Here is a 15201-nt window from a genome sequence, read left to right as displayed (position 1 = left end):
CATTTAAAAGTTTATCAAGTTTACTAGAGCAAGTATTACAAAATCTTTAAGAATATAATAAAAGTACTGAGCTATCTGAAAGTTATATTGGATTTTTTTTCCTTAAGGCCACAGACTTATGATTGAATCATACTCAACTAAAAACCAAAAAATGTCTGGTGATAGCCCACAAATTACAGACACACACTAAAATGAACATCAAGTACAGCTGGGTGCCTGCTGAAAAAGAGGCAACAGACCCTTTATCTTAGAAAGAGCTTTTTACCAGAAGGAAAATGGAATTTCAATCCCTGCATTAACAACCTCTAGTATTTGACTTGCAAATGACTATTGCATGTATCAGTTGCTTGACAATCTAGATATAAGAGACCAGCACCATGGCTTGAAAGGACATTTGGCATGTATGATAAACCTATCACAGCTGTTACTATCATTCACTTTGCAGATTATCATAAACAAACTACAGCAACCTGAAAACATGCCATTCAAGGTGTATCTGAAATTAGTTAACCTTTCATTTAATTGCATTGTTTTCAAGCAATAATCAATTGTAAAAATAGTAAGTAGTACACTGGGTGTGTTTACCATTATCTATATAGACTATTTTACCCAAATACAAAATTTGAAATATTTTTAAAATGTTACCTCTTCTGAACAAAGCGTTAGTATAAGTTGCTTTAGGGTATCTCCTATAGGTTGATTTTTAGCTTTCAGTTGCTCAAGTGTGGACTCTAAATAAGATGATGAAAATTGTGAAGTCTACAAAGGTGGAAAGAAAGAAAGAAAATTACTATAAAATTCTACTATAAAATGAAATATTGTCTCTCTACCCTTTACATTTACTTTTCATTTCTATTTTTCTCATCTTAAATGATGTCTGATAATCCAGGGATGATCTCCAAAGGTTCATGAACACCCCACCCCAATAACATAAGCAGATTTCCTAGATTTTTGTTTATTTTTCTGAGATGAGGATTGAGAATTACCAACTTCTTATAGGTATACAAAATTATAAAAATGCCAGGAATTACTAGTTTTACAATGACACAGCCCAGGATTCTCAATACACACCATTATTATAGAAATGTAGAACTGCTCAAAATCAACTTACTTTTGGAGAATCTATCTTCTCTTTTTCAACCAACATCTTAACATCCTAAAGTTGGGATTTTAAATGAGCACAAAATTAGAGGACATAGGATAAACTAAATAGGAAATATTGAAAGCAAGTTTTCAAAACCCTATACCTCATTTTACTGGTATCTTTCTAAAACTGTGCAGAAATTATCAGCCATTAATATTTTAATATATAAACAGCTTTTACCCACAATTAATGAAAGGTTTTGTTTTACTATTTCGGTATCATTGAATAAAAAATTTGGCCAAAAGTATCATACATAAAATTTTAACAAGCTTTTACAAATAAACACTTCATAAAGTTGATTATTATTTTCACACACCTTAATCAATTCAGGAACATGATAGTTATCCAGCAGATTATGAATGCCTCTGTAGATATTTTCAGGAATTTTTACGTTCTGTATGAGGGGAAGGGAGAGAAAAAAAGAAAACCCTGAGATCTCGACAACTAAATCAAAATTTGTCTAGCAGAAATTATCTCAGACATAATTTAAGTCTCCAACTCTTGCATGTCATTGAGAAGTGGTCTGGTTGTATTTAAAAGCTGCAATTTCAAATCTAATAGATACATGTCAGAAGGAACAGGCATTATATAGCAAAAAATGAAATGGTACCATCTCCTTCAGCTGATGGAAGTATTGTCTCAAATGCTCCTCCTTGGCCTGTACCTCTGAGTCACTCATGCTGTCAATCAAGTTATAAAGAAAATAGCCAACAGCTTCTGTGGGAAAAAAAAAAATACAAGAGAAAGCATTCCACTAAAATTACTGAGACTGTCATGTTATCAAGATTAATTTATAAGAAATCATTTTGGTGTGAGATGTCACCCTGATGAGAGGCTCTGAAATGGCAACAATGATCACTGAGGCATAGAGATTATGTGGTTTGGGAGCACATATCTAACTGGTGAGTGAAAGGAATATTAATTATTTTCAGACCGAGTGACAGCTTTTCAGTACTGAATCTTACTTCAATCTATTTTTTTCCACCATTCTGTGACAGAAGTGGTCCTGCCCAAGGCCTTATATTCCTCTCCTGTCCAAACCACAAATAGTGAGAATAAATAAATGTCTTTTACACATGTCTATATTCCTTTTAACATTATGAGGAAAAATATATAAAATTAGAAAGGACTGTTAAATCTGGAATATAGAAAGTTAAATAATTTTAATCCCATTGAGGGCTGCCTATTAGCCAATGAAAATACAAGATTAACAAAGATGTTTTGTAACAACAGTACTTTTCTTAAGCATTCAAGCATAAAACGTATAGGGCCAATGTTCAGGATAAGAGATTTAAACTTCCAGAAAAGTAGTTTCTTGAAGAAAACTATATAATCTAAGCTGCACTATAAAACAAATAAAAAACATTACATGCCAAAATACCTTCTGAGTAATAAATTATATTTAAGTTAAAAATATTACAAGATTTTTCCTACTTTATATTAAAATCACATAAACAGATATTCTCTTATCTTAAGCTTGTTTCTATAGATTCTGTAAGAAACATTTCCTTTATACCTGAAAAGAAAAACTATTCCAATTCTCTTAAAAAACGGTTATCAATATAAAGATTTGTAACCAAATGTTTTCAAATTTCACTTTCAAAAGAGAAGTGTTTATTGTTGTAATCCTTCTAGCCCATCATTACAGAGAAGAATGGATGTGTGGATAAGTTACAATCATCGAAATTGAAACGCTACCCGTTGGTCCTGAAGGGTCCTGGCAATAACGTCCATCCTTGTACCACAATTCTGTGATCTGGTAAGACAGAAAATTCGTGCATTGCAGCAAGAGAAGCACACAAGAACAAATACAATCTGAAATTGAATTCTTGAAATAAAACCTCTCCCTAGTAAGGTATTATTCTATATCACAGTAATCTAAAACCACCCCCACCCACACAGCAGATTGTTTTGTTTTTAAATAATAGGTTTGTCTTCTAAAAATAAAACCAAACCCACATTGAAGGAAAACTGCAATGTCACAAAGAAAGTCTCTCAAGTGATGTTTGCATATTATTTTAAATTAATTCTTACTAAGTAACAAATGACATACAGAAATTATGAACCAATATAACTTGCTATCACACTATTTTTAGTCTCATTGAAATCAGACCAGTGCATTCCCTTTCTTGACTTAGGTTTTTTGAAACAGGATCTACATATGTAGCCCAGGCTGACTATAAATTTTCATCCTTCTGGTTCAGCCTCCTCAGAACTAGGTTAATAAGCACAGGCCAGCTAACATGTGGCACTGTGATGGACCAATAAATAATTTGAAGCTTTTTGTTATTCAAAGACATTTTTCCATATATTTTAGTGGCACTAAAATGAAAGAGGTAAAATATTTTTAAGTTGTTTGTATAAGAATCTTCTTATCAATTACATCCATAAACATTAATTCCATCAGCAAATTTTTAACTTAAAAAATTCTAATATTAGCTGGGTTCACATATATAATCCTAGCTACTCAGGATGAGATCTGATGATCAAGGTTCAAAGCCAGCCCGGGCACAAAAAGACCTGAGATGCTTCTCTCCAATTAACCTCTAGAAAAATGGGAAGTAGGGCTTGGCTCAAGGGTAGAGTGGTACCCAGGAGCCGAAGAGCTCAGGGACAGTGCCCAGACCAAGTTCAAGCCCCGCCATACAAAAAAAAAAAAAAAGAAAAGTAATTCTAATACTTATTTTATGACTGAAATTGCTCCACAGCCATACTGCTGAGCAGTAACGCATAACACACAGTAGTTCTATATAGACCTTGAGGCTGAAGTCAGAACAGAAACATATAAAAGCTGTCCAAATTGATATGGGTTAAGATTTTTGAACATTATGTGGTATTTGTAGTTGACCTTACATGTTCTCTAAAGGGCTAGAACATACTGTAAGAATTAGGAACTGAAACCGCATTTACTTCTAGTATTAGGTAACAGAGGCCATATGCCACCATGAAAATCATGTTTCATTTAATGGAAATTCAAAAAATAGCTAAGATAGAAACAAAAATTGTACAAAAGCAAAAAGCAATTATCCCACAAACTTCCTTTTAATCAAAATACACAAAGAAGACATAAAGTGGTAACACAAATTGTAGCTACACATCAGTTGTAACGTGGTCATACAAACTGTCAATTTTGAACAATGATACAGTTAATGAAGCAACGGAAATATCTCTGGGTAGAACTAATATTTTTAGATAAGAGTGTATATTAGAATTGAGTGTACAGTTTCAATGGCATTTCAAGTTAACACTTGAATAGAAATGAATGAAATTTAGACCTTAAAAAACACTTTTGGGACTTAGCATTTAGGGGCCGGGAGTTTGGCTTAGTGGTTGAGTGCTTGCCTAGCATGAAGAAGACCCGGGTTCGATTCCTCGGTACCACATACATAGAAAAAAGCCAGAAGTAATGCTGAGGCTCAAGTGGTAGAGCTCTAGCCTTGAGAAAGTCCAAGTACAGTGCTCAGGTCCTGAGCTCAAGCCCAGGACTGGGCAAAAAAAACCAAAACAAAACAAAACAAAAAAACCAAAATACCTAAGTCCTAGTGATTGTAAATAGAGATTCCCCCTTGAACACTTGATTGTTAAACTTCTCATTTAAAGTATGATGTAAAAATCAATGTTAATAAATTCTTTAATAAAACAACAACAACAACAACAAAAACACTTTTGGGTCAGGTGCCGGGAGCTCACATCTGTAATCCTAGCTAGCTCAAGAGGCTGAGATCTGAAGATGGAGGTTCAAAGCCATTCCAGGCATAAAAGTCTATGAGACTCTTATTCCCAACCACCATCAGAAAAATCAGAAGTGGTGCTGTGGCTCAAGTGGTAGACCAGTAAGGAGCCTTGAACTGAAGCTAAGGGACAGCACCCAAGACCAAAGCTCAAACCCCATGACTAATAAAAAAAATTTTTTTTGGTTGATGTTATAGCTAAGTAGAAACATACTTGCAAACCTGTATAGGCCATAGATCCAAATCCTGACATTGCAAAAAAAGACAAAAGTTTTTTTAAATTGGGAATTTCAGTAAATATACATTCCGACTATATTAAGTTGAAAAATCTTTCAATGTATTATTGTTCTTCCTGCATAAAATGATTAATTTTTTGAAAAGGTAACATTACAAAGTTGGTGTACAAACCATTTATATAAAGCATACAAATGTATGCTTAGACGTATATTTAGAAAACCATTAAAATGTAAGGTCAATCTTAAAAAGATTTTAGGACTACGTCAAGATTTCTGAAACAAAGTTTCTATTTCAGCACTACCAATTTTAAGATTCTACATCTGTTTATACTAGTACATCATTAATATGTGAAACTATTAAAACTCTTGCTCTTAACTGATTTGCCTTATAACTTGCAGTACTGGAAATACTCACCTTGCTCCAGACATCTACGTTCACAGACCTGCAGAGGGCAGCAAAGGATTAAAAATAAGCTCACGTTTTAAAAAACATGTTGTTAAAATACATATAATTATATAATATACAGGTAAAAGCTTTTAACAAGTAAATAAGTGTGTGCAAAATCAAGCTGAATGACTATGATAAGGTAATTTAGAACTAATAACCCTCATCTACTGTGATTCTTCAAAATAAGAATCAGGTTAGGATAAGAATCATTTTAAATAATTTCTAAGTTGTTGGGATTTAAGTATCTGCTCATAGACTAGTCGTTAAAGGGGAAATTAAGTTTAGAATGTAGAAATGGAATACCTGGACAAATCAAAAATAGTATCATCAATGAGATGCACAGTGTGTCTTTAAATGTGATTCTTGAAAAGACAAGAATATCACCACAGTAATATTCTAGTTTGGGGATGAAACTGAAGCCAATCAGGAAGAACCATGATTAGGAACATTCTATAAAATACCTAACCCAGAGCCAGGAGCCGTGGCTCATACCTATAATCCTAGCTACTCACAAGACAGATCTGAGAGTCAAGGTTCAATGCCAGCCCAGGTAAAAAAAGGACCTGAGACTCTCCAATTAACCTCTAGAAAACTGGAAGTGGGACTTGGCTCAAGGGTAGGGTGGTTGGCTTGAGTAGAAAAGCTCAAGGACACAGCCTAGGCCCAGGGGTAGGGCAGTAGACTTGAGCTGAAGAGCCCAGGGACAGCACCCAGGACCAGTTCAAGCCCCATGACCCACAAAACAAACAAGCAAACAAACAAAAACCTAACCTACATTCTCAAACAAGGTTAATGTCATAAAAGACAAAGGCTTAAGAACTGTTACAAACATTCAGAAATACAGGAAAATGAATGCTGATCTTACATTACCTATAAATTTTAAATACTTGATGTCTACAAAGTATGTCTTTAATTCAAACTATGAAAACGGTTTTCATGGTAATTTTACAGTGAAAACAACTAGGACTCACAAAACTTCATAGGCTTTTTGATGGAATGATATTCTGACACAGTTGATACACAGCACTTTCCTATTTTTACCCTAAAAATAACCTATAGATGCATGCCACAACTTGTAGGGACTTCAGGGACATTATGCTAAGTAAAAAAAAAAAGGGGGGGGGAGTTTGGCGTAGTGGTAGAATGCTTTCTTAGCATGCACGAAGACCAGGGTTTGATTCCTTGGTACCACACACACAGAAAAAAGCTGTAGTGCTGAGGCTCAAATGGTAGAGCTGTAGCTATGAGAAAGTTCAAGGACTGGCAAAAAAAAAAAAAATAAGTGCAGGCTGGGAGTTTGGCCTAGTGGTAGAGTGCTTGCCTACCATGCATAAAGACCTGGCTTCGATTTCTTGGTACCACATACATAGAAAAAAGCCAGAAGTGGTGCTGAGGCTCAAGTGGTAGAGCATTAGCTTTAAGAAAACATAAGGACAGTACTCAGGCACTGAGCTCAGGGCCAGGACTGGCAAAAACAAAAAAACTATACCTAGACCTTCCCTATGATCCAGCTCCCATACGACTACCCTGAGCATCATAACCCAGGATATGATAAGGACACCTGCACAGCCCTGTTCATTACTGCACTATTCACAAAAGCCAAACAATGGAAACAACCCAGATGCCCTACTGCAGATGAATGGATACAAAAACTGTGGTACATATATACAATGGAATTCTACATAGCTAACAGACAAGATAATATAATGGCATTCTCTGGGAAGTGGATGAAACCAGAGCAAATCATGTTGAGCAAGATCAAAGGAACAAAAGGCACATGGCCTCCTTGATATGTGGACATTACACCCAAACAGAACAAAAACGATGATTCAATATTTGGGTACCCAAGGTTAAGGACATGGTCTTGGAGATATAAACATAACTACATAGACATAAAAATATATGATGGGATATATAATCTATAGACATGTTATATGGATTGATATGACATACAAACTCTCAGCTTAATTTTATGTTCCAAAATTTATGTACCAGTGATTGCATACAGATTCCCTTCTTGAATAGTTTGTTAAATGTAACATTTGAAATATGATATTAAAAATCAGTGTCAATAAAATGTTTTCTTTAAAAAAAAGGTAAAAGATAACACACCGCCTATAGGACTCCAATTATATTACATTCTCACAATAATCAAATTTTTGGATATAGAAACAGTTTATTCAGGGCCGGGAGTTTGGCCTAGTGGTTAAAGTGCTTGCCTAGCATGCATGAAGACCCGGGTTCGATTCCTCGGTACCACATACATAGAAAAAAGCCGGAAGTGGGGCTGAGGCTCAAGTGGTAGAGCTCTAACCTTGAGAAAGTCCAAGGACAGTGCTCAGGCCCTGAGCTCAAGCCCAGGACTGGCAAAAAAAAAAAAAAAAAAAAAGAAACAGTTTATTCAACAAATACAAGAGTTTTATTTAAGCCACCTATCAGTTACAAAGCAGAGTCCATAGGAGTTCAAATTTTTTTGTTTTATCTCTGGTCAAAAGTCAGTGAAAAAAGAGGCTTCAAGATGTCACTAGGATAAAATACTACACAGGAAAGAGTAAGACACAATAAAGGCTACAAAGAACTTAAGCTGAAAAACAACAAGAACAACTTATCATGCAGATTCCAATTACATGTAAGAACAAGGGAAAGTAAGAAATAAAGGGCTTACAAATGCCCCCAAAGAACACAATATTAAGTAGCAAGACTTGCAAAAACACTTCACTTATTAGAAAATAAAGGTAACTATCTTTCTTCATTCATTACAAAAGAAGAAATAGGCCCATAGCCAGCCCAAAAGATGTACAGATAATCTTACCTCCTAAAGCCTAGAATTAGGCTGCCTCTCAAAGAACTGAGCGAGAAAGGTGATGTATTAGATTCCACTGCAAAAGAAAATGACCATCAAAAACCTTGGACCAAACAATAAACAAATTACCAACTTATCTGACAATACTTGGTGGGTTTTTTGTTGTTGTTTTTTTTTCTGTCAGTAATGGGGCTTGAACTCTGGGCCTAGGTGCTATCCCTGAGCTCTTTTTTAGCTCAAGGCTAGCTCTCTACCATTTGCACCACAGTGCCACTTACGCTTTTCTGGTGGTTAAATGGAGATAAGAGTCTCATGGACTTTTGTACCCAGGCTGGCTTTGAACCATGATCCTCAAATCTCAGCCTCCTGAGTAACTAGGATTGGAGGTGTGAGCCACCAGTGCTCAGCTGACAATACTTTTGTGCGTGAGTGTGAGAGTGTGTGAGTGTGTGTGTGTGTGTGTGTGTGTGTGTGTGTTTGTGTGTGTGTACCTGTCCTGGGGCTTGAACTCAGGACCTAGACACTGTCCCTGAGCTTCTTTTGCTCAAGGTTCTTTTGCTCTACCAACTGAGCCACAGCCCCACTTGGAACTTTTTTGGTAGTTTACTGGAGGTAGACTTTTCTTTCAAGGCTGGCTTCGAACTATGATTCTCAAATGTCAGCACCCTGAATAGCTAGGATTATAGGCATGAACATGGCTTGACAACATTTTGACCAATAGCTTTTCAATTAGGAAATTGTAAAAAATGTTTTCATACAAAATTAAGTAAATAATACAGTAAAATATTTGCAATAAAATCATTCTCAGGAATTTTACTTCATTTTCAAGAACATATACAACTAATAAATTATGCTATAACAATTCTTTTTGAAAAATGACAATTACTAAGATATCATACTTGAATGACCTTATATAACGAGTACATATAACTGAGCAGTTGGTTATTGGACAAGGGGAGACTCTAGAAAGACTACAAAAAAAGAAAGAAAATCCTTTACAGGCAGAAGAAAAAGCTCTTTTCTAAGAGAAGAACAGGGTTCTGCTGAACTATTCACACTTTCTCATTCCATTTTCACCAGGATCAATGATCTGTATTATTAACACAAGGGAGACAACTTGAAGTTACAGCAAAATAATCATCACTTTGGCTACTCAACAACTTTGAGTGTTTCAATGCTGATTTGTAAGCCTGATCTACCTTACCTTAAGACTCGGGCCTGATACTGATTCTTCTTTGTATAACCCTTGTCATAACTAGCAAAGGGTAAATGAGATCATTATAGACCTCTTGAATTTACTTTCCCTTGCAGATGTATTACAATGCCATCATGTTATAATTAATCTATACTAATTTAACTTTTCCAATATAATGTGACTTTTGAATGGTACAAGCAACCTAATGGAATGAGAAATAGGTATTCACAGCAAAGGCAAACTCTGAAGACAGTATATAAATTTGGGTTAAGCATAAGCTTCAGATATCTGGCTAATTTTTTGAAGAATCCATGCAAAGAATCCATCATTTAAAAGATTTACTTGGATCTGTTAAGGAATAAGTAACAATAACAATACCCATCCTCATGAGAATTGTTTAAATAAACTATCACACATTTTGAACAAGGAGCTTAAGTTTCCTAGTGATATTACAACATCTGAAAACATAAGTCATTTAAAAATGACCTGTACTTGGGCCGGGAGTTTGGCCTAGTGGTAGAGTGCTTGCCTAGCATGCACAAAGACTTGGGTTCGATTCCTTGGTACCACATACATAGAAAAAAGCCGGAAGTGGTGCTGAGGCTCAAGTGGTAGAGCTCTAGCCTTGAGAAAGTCCAAGGACAGTGTTCAGGCCCTGAGCTCAAGCCCAGGACTAGGGAAAAAAAAAAAAAAGACCTGTACTCAAGGAATCTGAAATCAACACCATCACATGCCTTTCAGTAACCTTTGATGATTTTGACTGACCAAATGAATTTGGCATGCCCAGAAATAAAAAGGGAGGACATACCCAAGTACCCACAAATTTGATAGATAATCCATCTACCCTTCCTCATTCATTCTTTAAGAAAATACATATCTAAAGCTGCCTAAAGCAAATACTAGGTATTACAGAACTGTTCTTCAAAGACATATAAAATCAAGAGAATCGGGAACGACAGGAGTCAGCTCAAATATTCTTCAGACTTACAGAGCTGTGCATTTTCCTTTTTCAATTTTAATAAACAACCTCTTGAAAACGTATTTTTATACTATTTCAAGATAGTATTTTACAGAATACTGACAAGTCTCACCCCCACACCCCCATTTAAAAAGGTGATCAGAACCATCTCAGCCCCAGGAAGGCTGCTGACATAAAGCATCTAGTTTCCTTAGCAACAAAAACAAGTCTGGAAAAGAGGTTGGCAATAAAGTGGAATGGATGGCATGATAAAAGGGAAAGGCAGCTCTGGGGGATGCACCTTATGAGCCTAGCTAGACTCCTCAGCTAATGCTTCTGTTTTCAACTTGTCAGGTATGGGATTCTATGTATTATATATACAGAATGGAAGGTAAAATCAATACACTCAGCAGCCAGCATTAATCCCAAGCTCTGACTCAAACAACTATACCTCTAACAATCACCACTGTTCATAATGGATTCTCCCTTTTCCATACAATACTATATCTAGTTAATGAAGTATTTTATAACTAGGCTAGTATTTTATTAACTAGCTATCAATATCAAATAATCTGGCTTGAACTCAAGGCCTGTGCCTGTCCCTGAACTTCACTTGCTCAAGGCTACAGCCACAACTCTTACTTTTAGATTTTCTGGCAGATAAAACTCTCCCAGACTTACCTAACTGGCCTAGCTTCAAATCATGATCTTCAGATCTCAGCCTTCTGAGTGGCTAGGACAACAAGCACAAGCCACTAGCGCCCAGCATAACTGATTTTAACTTTTAAGGTGCTAGAAGTTGCTCTTTCTGTGGTCTGGTTTTAAATTATGGATTTTTCACAAGAGCAGAAAGCATGACAAATAACATGAATGGGTTCAAAGTGAATGCTTTAAAGAATATCTTATTAAAGAACTTACTAAAAGTAAAATGGGGTATGGTAGAAGGAAAAAAGTTAAACCATTAGATCGTGCTTCTGGCTCAATTCAAACCTTGAGCATATCATTTAAGCTCATTACTTTGTCTACCACCAAAGGTGAATCTATTACAAGAAGAATACTATATTGTACCACAGCACTTTTAAATATAGATAAATATTTGCTATGTTAGTATTAAGGAAGTCTAGGAATGGCTTCATGAGACTTATGGTCATAATAGATGGGTCTAAGTTCAGAAAATACTTTCAAAAACAGTATCTCATCCAACTTTCCTAAAATGCTTTGCAAGTCTTCAGGGTCCCCAAGCCCAAACTACACACTAGCATCAGCTTATTTCCAAAGTATTCCATGCATGCATGTGTGTGCGCGCACACTTACTCTCTCGCTCTCTCTTTTCTAGCCCTGGGGCTTGAACTCAGGGCCTGGGCATTGTCTTGGGCTTTCTGAAGGCTAGGACTCTACCTCTTGAGCCACAGCATCATTTCTGGCTTTTTCTGTGTATGTGGTACCAAGGAATTGAACCTGGGTCTTTTTGCATACTAGGCAAGCATTCTACCACTAGGTCATGCTCCTGGCCCTCTGAACTTTCTTGTTAGTCTGATGTAACATAACCCTTGTATGTGTTACATGAACTATCTATCCTGCATGACCTCAATAATAACTGAAATCAACATGAGTCAAATTAATAATGATGATGAATACTTACAAAATGATAGAATGTACTCTAAGTTCCCATTTATTGCTTCATTTCGAATTTCAGCTTGAGAAAAGGTGGTACTTTTAGGTAGACATTCATTTTCCTAGAGATAAAGTATATCTATCAATATAGGTTTCATTCAAATTTATTATTTCTCAATATACAATCACCATATTCTCTGATGAACTTTTTTTTGGTTGTCTGTTGGCTAGTCCTGGGGTTTGAACTTAGGGTCTGGGCACTGTCTTTCTTTTGCTCAAGGCTAGCACTTTGCCACTTGAGCCACAGCAACACTTCCAGCCTTTTCTGTGAATGTGGTTCCAGGGAATCAAACCCAGGGCTTTGTGCATGCTAAGCGGGCCATACTCCCAGCCCCATAGCTCATTTTTAAACACCTTACATTGATTTTTAAATACTACCCAAGGGCTCAATAACTAAATTCTAATAAAAACTTTAAGATGGAATTCCAATCAGATGTTTTTTTCTCAAATAGATAATATATTGCCAGTATAGTGGGGTATTTTTTTTTGGGGGGGGGGGGATGGTGCAGGGAAGGTTGTAGAAGCAACTTACTTTTCTCATTTGAGACTGAACAAGAGGAGTTTAAATGAAATTCTGGAGCATACAGCAAGTAAAGATCGGACCAAACCAGGTTGGTCCTGGGTCTTGAACTCAGTGCCTAGGTGCTGTCCCTGAGCCTTTGTGCTCAAGGATAACATTTAACCACTTGAGCCACTGCTCTACTTTTGAGATTTTGGTGGTTCATTGAGATAAGTCTCACAGACTTTCCTACTCAGGCTGATTACAAACCATAATGCTCAGATTTAAGTCTTCTAAATAGCTACGATTATACGCATGAGCTTAACTATAAGAAACATGCCTCCTAGCTACTCAGGAGGCTGAGAAATGAGGATCGAGATTCAAAGCTTCAAAGCCAGCATGCACTACGGCCCAGGTTTGATTCCTCCGTACCACATACATAGAAAAAAGCTGGAAGTGGTGCGGAGGCTCAAGTGGTCCAAGGACAGTGCTCTCAGGCCCTAAGCTTAAGTCCAGAACTGGCAAAAACAAAGAAATGTACTTACTACCTTACTTATGTAAGTGTAACCCTTCTGTACATCACCTTTACAACAAAATTAAACTAAAAAAGAAAGAATATGTAGAAAGGTTTTTGCTTTTTAACGAAGAAAAAAACTTCATTTCCTGGAGTTAATTTCATTATAAGATCAAATATACATAGCCCCTGTGCTTTTGTATTTCTTTTCTAGGAGTATCCTCCTTTGTTTTCACTGTGCGAGTAAAGGGGGGTTTTCTTTTTACTTCTTTAGCAGAAATGATAAGTTTATTGATCCCCTATGATATTATTTCATCTAGTTATCTCTATACCCTCAGTGTTTCTTTCTTAATGATTTTCCCTTCTTTTCTTCCTTCACTATTAATTAGTTGTACAAAGAGGTTACAATTCTTAAGTCAGGTTATAAGTCCTAAAAATGATCCTAACATTTTTAGAAAACTCCAAGAATCATGAGGATAGCTGTGAAGTATTTTATTAAATATGTGGCACTCTTCCATGCAGTTCCTAATTATACAACATTTGGTTCTGAAAATAGAAAAGGCAATTGCTGGACTGCAGGTCAAGTTCTTCAAATGTCTTTTATTAATACTTTGCCTATCTGATAGGACAATAAATACATTTCAGGATAGAAATACTTTGAAGTCCAACCAATAATCTTTTTATTCAGGAAAATAAAAGTAGTACTGTTAAAGTGTTGATTTGCCTTTTTAAGGTAAACTATGATACATGCCATACTAATCACTGTTATCTACAGAGCTTTAGAAAACTGCCATACAAGACCAGTTTTAGTCCCCAGTTCAATGGCTTTTTTTTTTAATGACCAACATTAAGTAAAAAGGTTATTTCTTAAATTCAGAAATTAAATCATACTTGTACTCACCTCCAAATGAGCACGTACTGACTTTACATTATCAAAGGATGGAAAGACATAATTTACGTATGTCTCCTGATCAGGATCCACTCCAAATTCATGCATTACTTTGAGGATATCAATTATACCTGCAACATATATAATATAGAAACAGAGATGAAGAACTTGGAATACATTCAGATCAGATCTGGTTCACATCTGGAATCAATCAAGAGGATAATAGTTGAAGGCCAGCCTGGGCAGAAAAGCTTGAGAGAACGCTTCACAAACTATATGCAGTGGCACCTGCCTGTTATAAACTATGTGGGATGCTGAGATTGAGAAAATTATAGTCTCAGGATAGCTGGTTCAGTAAAATCCTAGATTGCATCACCATGGAGGGAAGCTGGAGGCAAAGGTACCTAACATTCAAGCAACGGTAAGCCAAGTAAAGGCTGAGTTTGCTATTTCAGAGGTAATAGAAAGGTGACTACTAGGACAGTATAGGTACTGGTCCAACAATACAAATTTTCAGTTATAAGAAAAATAAGTACTAGGGACTTCATTTACAGCATACTGACCATTGTGAATACTGTAAATATCCTTGAAATTTTTCAACTTCCCTAGGCAACAGATTTTCTTAAGTTTGCAAACAGGCCAGTAAATTGCAAATAAAGATCCTTATTTCAGAGGCTGGGAGTGTGGCCTACTGGTAGTGCGCTCATCTAGCATGCATAAAGTCCTGGGTTCCATTCTTCAGTAACCACACATAGCCAGAAATAGTGCTGTGGCTCAAGTGCCCTGAGTTCAAGCCCCAGGACTGGCAAAAAAAAAAAAAGAAAAAGATTATTTCAATATCGAACACTTTACCCTGACAACGATGCCTCATTTTCCCAATAATACTGAGAAAGGGAAGAATCCAGGATGCTGCTATTTTTTAGCTTACGTCAATGTCAAATTAAAACTATTAACTCTAAATTTCTAACCAAAACTATGAAGTTCCAGAAAGCCTAGGCTGGGCAACTGTCCTCCACTCAGGTGATGTTAGTTTCTCCCCTGGATGTCCTCTAGCAACTTTAGTAACTATGACCAGATGAAAGGGGGAAAGTACTTCTCAATAAGAAGGAA

General features: G+C 36.1%; 1 protein-coding gene across 1 annotated transcript in view; it reads right to left on the bottom strand.

Moving 5' to 3' along the window:
• The window catches only part of Lrpprc (leucine rich pentatricopeptide repeat containing), an 89600-nt gene that overhangs the window by 48973 nt on the left and 25426 nt on the right, over positions 1–15201 (bottom strand). The window contains exons 12-20 of the mRNA XM_090337037.1: positions 14104–14222; positions 12158–12251; positions 8372–8438; positions 5527–5554; positions 2843–2900; positions 1755–1861; positions 1461–1538; positions 1112–1156; positions 646–759 (exon numbers count right to left, since the gene is read on the bottom strand). Coding sequence (XP_090193163.1) covers positions 646–759; positions 1112–1156; positions 1461–1538; positions 1755–1861; positions 2843–2900; positions 5527–5554; positions 8372–8438; positions 12158–12251; positions 14104–14222 — 710 coding nt within the window. The remainder of the gene's footprint in view (positions 1–645; positions 760–1111; positions 1157–1460; positions 1539–1754; positions 1862–2842; positions 2901–5526; positions 5555–8371; positions 8439–12157; positions 12252–14103; positions 14223–15201) is intronic.

The sequence above is a fragment of the Megascapheus bottae genome, chromosome 7 (assembly GCF_031878675.1).
Source record: "Megascapheus bottae isolate mThoBot1 chromosome 7, mThoBot2.hap1, whole genome shotgun sequence".
Classification (NCBI taxonomy): domain Eukaryota; kingdom Metazoa; phylum Chordata; class Mammalia; order Rodentia; family Geomyidae; genus Megascapheus; species Megascapheus bottae.
This window is presented reverse-complemented; position numbering and strand designations above follow the sequence as displayed.